General features: G+C 53.4%; 1 protein-coding gene across 1 annotated transcript in view; it reads left to right on the top strand.

Annotated features, from left to right (window-relative positions):
- The window catches only part of LOC108580070 (inactive tyrosine-protein kinase 7-like), a 31,773-nt gene that overhangs the window by 22,144 nt on the left and 3,115 nt on the right, over positions 1–6,514 (top strand). Inside the window, 2 exon segments of the mRNA XM_017943730.1 lie at positions 5,845–5,968; positions 6,349–6,514. Coding sequence (XP_017799219.1) covers positions 5,845–5,968; positions 6,349–6,514 — 290 coding nt within the window.

Below are 6,514 nucleotides of genomic sequence, written 5' to 3'. Positions count from 1 at the left end.
GCCGCTGTTTCTACCCCGGCGCGGCGTTTTTGCTTCTCTTCTCCCTCTCCCCCGTTACTCGACGCGCGTCTCACGCTTTCTCTCTCTCTCTCTCTCTCTCTTCAGGCTGGCGTCCGTCACCCCTTTGGCGGCATTCTTTCATGTCCTTTTCGGTTTACAATGTGCGTAAACGATCTCCAAGGGGAGTGCTTTGTCTTTTCGCGGGATATTAGATTTGAAACGGGACGCTTTTAGCTCCCCGGGCGATGCCCCTTTCGCGGGAACCGTTTCAATTCAACGAGGAAAATTATTTCGTTTTTATCCTGGTCGTCGAGTTTTCAACTCTCCGTTCCTTTTGCCGCGTTCCGTTGTTTCGCCGCCCCCCCGCCACCCCCCCCTGCTTTTTCTCTGTCTCTCGTTTACGCAGATCCCTGGGAAATTTTAATACGAGTGGATGTTGCGTTCGACGCTCAGCCCTCGCGAATGCCCGACTTTATTCTCTCTCGTCGAAAGACCGCGCACGGTGGAAGATGAGAATTGTCTCGAGGAACGTCGACGAGGAAGAACGGGGCGTCGTTCTAGGTCATCCGTTCTACAGATACACCGGTTGGTCGTCCGGAAACTCGGCAACCTCGATGAAACGTACACTCGAATTTCCTCCCTTTCCCTCCCGACAACCAGACAAATATGTATGTTTTTCCACGCTCCTCTCTACTCGTCTACGAGGTCTCGAAAAAGACTGTGCATAACACACTATTGTACGGTGCTCTCGGTGAAAGGGCTCGTTTTCACCGGGCGCCTCGTTTACCATGGCCGTGAACGGGTCCTACAGGAAACAACGGAGTGAAATTCCCTTTGAATGGCACTTTTCGTGCCTGACGTTTCACCTCGCGCACTCGAGGATCCTTCTTCTCTGCTGCCGCAAGATAAAAAGCCGGATACGCAAGTGCCGCCAGGAGAATTAACGTCGCTAAATTGTTCCCCGCGAAAACCTTAACGGCCATTCTTGCGCGCCTCTTCGCCTGGTGGTATTTGCGAATCGCGAATCGTCCGGCAAGTATTATCTCGATAATTTCTTTCTGTCTCGTCATCTCTCCCTTTTCCCCACCGTTGGCCGTTCTCGTTATTAAAAACCGCAGGAGACACGGAAGAAAGCAATTTCAATTCAAAGGTTATCGATGGTAGTACGTCTTTACAAGCGCGGCAACCAAGCGGATTCATTCGCGTCCAGCAATAATATTTTTATGTCACGAGTCGCCGGGCTTTACGCCCGTATTAAAAGTTTAATAACCGACAGGGTTTTGAAAAGGGCCGCGCCGCGCAGCTGCCTTTTAACCCGCCTCCAACGAAACCATTATTTCGATCGTTTCCACACCATGGCCGCGCCAAGCCACGCGGTTCAATATCGGCGCGATCGCTTCGCGAAATTTTCCCTTTTTTTCCCTCCGCTGAAGAACAGCCACTTCCGCCGTTTGTTTCCGCGGCTGTTTTTCAACCGCCTCGGGCCTCGCTCCCGTTCCAACCCTCCAACTCGTAAACTATTGTCTCAGCGGCGATACGTTCGCTTTTTTTCCCCAATGAAAACGGAGGGGCCCGCGAAACTCCTCCTCGCTACTTCCCTCCAAACGATGGAATTTCATTGAAGAAAACGGTTATTTGTCTTCGACGTAATCGTTTACAATACGAATCGATGCGAGAAACGGGTTTCGCGTGCACAGACCACGTCTGTGTCGGAAAACGATCACTTTTGCCGGTTGCTTTCTCGACTTTTCTTCCAACTTTCCTCCACCGCTTTGACGCCACCCTCTCTCTTTCCGCGCTGGCTGGTCGCGCTTTGCAAGACGGAAATCGAGCGTGCAAACGGTTCTCGCCCGATTCCCGTCGATTGCTCCATTAAGGAGGAACGAGCCGGTCGGCCTCGTAGGAAATCAAAATCAAAGCGCGAAAGTCGGACCCCGATAATCCGTGACGCGAGCCGAGTCACCTCGTTAATTTACGCGACGCCGTAAACACGCTGCACCCAGCTTTTCTCCTTTTTCTTTAATCATCTACGGACAGAGAAATCGCGTAACGATTACGTCGGGATCCTTTTCATCGAAAGGGCGGTCGATTTTTCGAAAGAGTACAAAGGGGTGTGTTTTCCGTTAATTTAGTCGCGTCTGGCCACAGGCCGACTGAAACTACTGTGTCGTGTCTGGGTGGTCCATGTCGTAACGCGGCACGACTCCCCCGGAAGATTACACGCATCTGTCGACGCGTTCTCGATCCGTTCCCGATCTCCCCCTCGGAAAAAGGAATATCGCGTTACATCCGACCGTGCCATACGGCTCGTTAGTGTCTCAGCCAGTGTTTTTTACCTCTTTTAACGTTTCGTTACTTCCTAGAAACAGCAGTTTATCGCGACCAACTACTCTGTCCCGAGGAGAAAAGTGGTTCTTTTTTTTCTAACGGGCGGAAAAACGCGAAGAAAGGGTGGTAGATTTCAGGGTCGACCTTCGATCCAAGGTTCGGCGGAGCGGAGGTCGGCTCCTCCGCGAACGGGCTGTGGCTGCACGAGTCGGCTCGCCACGCACGCGCGTCTTCCTCGCTGTTTACACGAAAGTTAATCTCGACTGCGTGGTTAGCGTGGATGCCGAAGGAGCGACAAGGAACATGAGCGAAGGCGGCGGAGGGGAGGAGGCGGCTGAACGCTGCCGGCGTACACGATGATAATAATAAACGTTGCTCTACCACTCTCCTCCTCTCTCTCTCTCTCTGCCGTCCCTGGCCTCAGCTGCCCTTCGCCGTTCTCGCCGGCTCGCTCGCTCGTTCCCGCTTTCCTTTTCTTCGTCTTTTCTTCTCTTGCTCTCACTTAGCCGGCGGTGCCTTTGATCTCTCGCTTCGTTTGTGCATTTAAACACGGCTTTCCGAGTAGTGGAGCGAGCCGGGGGGAGCGGCGCTCGAGGAGGACACGGGGGAAAACCCTGTGAAACCGACAGAGAAGCCTCGACCGTGGCTGGGAGAGGGAGAAACGAGTCGAGTGGCCGAGCAAAATCTCGTGGAGACCTCAGAGACGCAAAGTGAGTTTCGCGATTACAAACGAGCCCTCCTTACGCGCCCCCCACCCTGCGTCGCTCCTCTCTCCGTCGCTCCTTTGCGTCTTCTTCTTTCGTCGCCGACCTTCTCTCCAATTTCTTCCCTCGCCCCTCTCTCTCTCACTCTTCGCTCGACAGAGACAGTCTTCACGGTCATCCCATCCTCATTCTTCCTTCCTCCGTCCGAGCTTCTGTCACTCTTTATCGTCGCATTGTGCGCCGACGACGGACGGCAGCCCTCGAATATCTGCCTCCTCGAGGATGACTCCTCGAGATTAATGCTCCTTAATGGACTCAATGCCGGAGAAGAGCGCGCGGGCATTTTAACGCGGCCCTTTAATCCGCTCGCGCACCCAGGGCCCCGCGCGCCGGGAAAAAGGGTGAAGCTGCGCAGACCGCCAGGGAAACGGTGCTCTGCTCGTGTTCCGGACCGTGTTGCCTGTGTTTTCCAGCCGGCAGTTTTGCCTTTTTTCTCCCGACATCAAACTGCTCGGATCTTCAAAACGACTGTGCTCAGTTTTCTGCTAGCTTTGCACATATTCGCGCCACCTGAATTGCCATGTTTCGCTAAGGACGTTCGTTGCAATACCAAGTATGCAAGTACATACGCGTATGTACGTTTTAAAAATTCCGAAGAGCAGAGAGAGAGAGAGAGAGAGATACGAAGGTAGTCGTAATTCAGCGTGCGCAATTTGCACCGGGACAAAAATTAAGTTGGCAGGTGGAAAAGAGCGGAGAGATTGGAAAGTACCGCGAGCATTAGCGGGAAGGATTAATTCGCAAAGTAATCAGATCGGTAGAGGGTGGCTGGTCTCGAAGCGTGTTCGCGTATCCGTCGCGTTTTCCCCGCGAAACTGTAGAATAGCTGGCCTCTCGACGCGACTCGGGTTCGATGCGACAAAAAAAAAAAAAAGAGGCTGGCTGTCGGGGTTAGAGGGATCGACGCGGGTTGAAGTAAAAGGATTGGACAGGCTGCGCGGGCCCAGTCGGCTGTTAATAATGCCACCTCGGGGATGCGCGGCGTCGCGCGCGCTGAGTAGTCGTCGTCTCCGTTTCTTCAAGGCTAACCAGCCAGCCTTGTTAAGTAAATTCCTGTTCCCGCCACTTTTCTCGGCCTCTCCTCGACGATTCTTCGATCCCTGACAGAGACAGACTCCCACGCGGTACGCAAGTGAAAGGAAACGGCGGGAAAATTAAGGAATTCTTTCCCTCTCTCAATTTTGTAATGCGAAATTCGATCGACGAAGCGTCGCGATATCTCCGCGCTGCACTCTCCGCCGATCGGTAATGAAATCCGGTCGATGGAGAGGCGTTACGATGCTCCGGGCAATTAGCGAATTGCTTTCAAAACGCGTTTGATTTCTTTCCGAAAGGAGAAGGAAATAAGCGGAAGGGTTAACCGTAGAAGTGACAGTTTCCGGCCACGATCGATCGATCATAGGGTAACGAGTTAAACGAACGAAGGAAGCCTTACCGCGCTGTCCGTAAGTTGACCTACATATCTGTCTCCCCTTTCCTACGAATACGAGGGAATATTTCATAGTCGTGTCGCTACGATCACGAAGGACGCGTGCATCGCATAAATCGCTGGGCATATTCAGCGAACAAAGCTGCTCTCGAGCGAAACGAGTCGGCGGAGTAAGATCGTGGTCGAGAATACGGAAGCGAAAGGGGTTCGATTCCGTCTGGCGGGGAGAGTATTCGACGGAGAACGCGGTGAAAAGCGCGATTACAGGAGCAGGCGGAATTCCAGGACCGGGAAAGAGCATTCATAGGACAATGGAAGGGAAAGCAATTGCCAGCCGTGGACGGAAAGGAGGACGAAGGAGAGGATAGGAGGAAGAATAAGAAGGACAGGACAAGGTAGAGGGTGGAAGTTGCTCTCTGGGAATGTCAGGTCGATTCCGTCCTCGTTCCTTTTTGCTCCGGAGGGATCGACCGCGACGGTCTCGAAGCTAGTGTGTAACCTACCGGAGAAGCGGCCGCTCGAAATCCACGGATTTAATCGAATGAAATAAAACATCCCGGTCGAAGCCATCTGTCCCGCTCTTTTCTCCTTCGTTCGGTTCTCTCCGCTCGTTGTTTTTCACCGTTCTTCCAGCCTCCTTTCGGAGCGGTACCCTTTCTTTTTTGCTCGTTCTTGCGTTCGGTTCGTCCTGCGTCCGCGACAGGACTCGTTCAGAGGCTGGCAGCCGGGCAAGCTCTCGGTTCTCGAAGAAAAAAGGTAGGAGGAGGGACCGAAGAAAAGAGTTCCCTCGACGTCGACTTTCGGCGATGTCCTACGGTTTGCGCGGAACAAACGCTTCGGGGCGTCCTCCTCTTTTTTCTTAATTTACCCAGACTTTGTTGAAAGACGTCGGCAAATAACTTCGCTCGCGTTTTAAGGATTCATGAACCACCACCGCCAACAACAGAGCTGCCTTTCTCGCTGCGACCTTTTTTTCCAAGGAGTAAAGGGCCGCTCGCGACAGACTTACTCGATTCCCTTCGCCCTCTTTCCCCGCACTCGCTTTTTCTCACCACTTCTCCAAGCGACCTTGCTCTTCGAAATGCTTCTTCTTGATCCGCCGCTATTTGCCGCTTGGTTCGCGCTCCTTTCGAATCGCTTTCCTTCCCTTTGCTCTCCATTCTTCTTTCTACCTCCTCGAGACGGAGAAATACGTCGATACGATAAGTCGTAGGTTGCTCGTCCGATCGATTTTACGAGCTCGCCAGAAAACGGGAAACTGCTTGTTAAATTATTCGCGCGACCGTACGCGGCCTGATCAATCCACGGGAATTTCTGTTTCAGGGATCAGCGAGGCGAGCGTGCAGCTGCAGCAACCGAAGCTACCCTCGACGATCCACGTCGGAGGCGAGGTGGAACTTCGATGTCACGTCGATGGCTCTGGAGATATGAAATACGAGTGGTTCAAGTTCGTTGCATAACTTGCTTCTATTCACCCCGTCCCGCCGCGTCCCTCTGAAATAACCCCCCGGGCCCGATAATTCCGGTAAAACCACGCGAATCTGAGGGCGCGCGTTCCATCCCCCCTTGCTCCTCCCCGTGAAACTAACTTCAGTTGCCAGTAACTGACACCCGCCGTTTACGTAACTACCCTTGAATTATCAAGCGACATTTTCCTACGCCCTCCCCTCGCCGTTGCTACGCGAGCTTTTCACTCTTTCGTCTCGCCCTCGCGAGCTTCTAACCCTGCCACTCTCCGACGTCGAAAGGCTCCGTCTATCGATGGAAAACCCATCGCCCCAGACGCCACTTGCCAGCCAGACTCTGCGAATGATTTGCGAATTGCAGAAACCGCGAGGCGGTGGCGAGGAACGGCCGGATCGAGATCAAGAAGAAGAAGCTGCACATTCATCGTGCCGTGCCCGAGGACAACGGTATGTACAGCTGTCTGGCGAAGAACGAGGCTGGATCGTCGCCGAAAATGGAAAGCTACGCTCTGGTCGTCGCCGGCAAC

This window comes from Habropoda laboriosa, unplaced genomic scaffold (assembly GCF_001263275.1).
Source record: "Habropoda laboriosa isolate 0110345459 unplaced genomic scaffold, ASM126327v1 scaffold2, whole genome shotgun sequence".
In the NCBI taxonomy this organism is placed as follows: Eukaryota; Metazoa; Arthropoda; class Insecta; order Hymenoptera; family Apidae; genus Habropoda; species Habropoda laboriosa.
The sequence above is the reverse complement of the archived record's forward strand: the minus strand, read 5'-3'. Positions and strand labels throughout refer to the sequence as shown.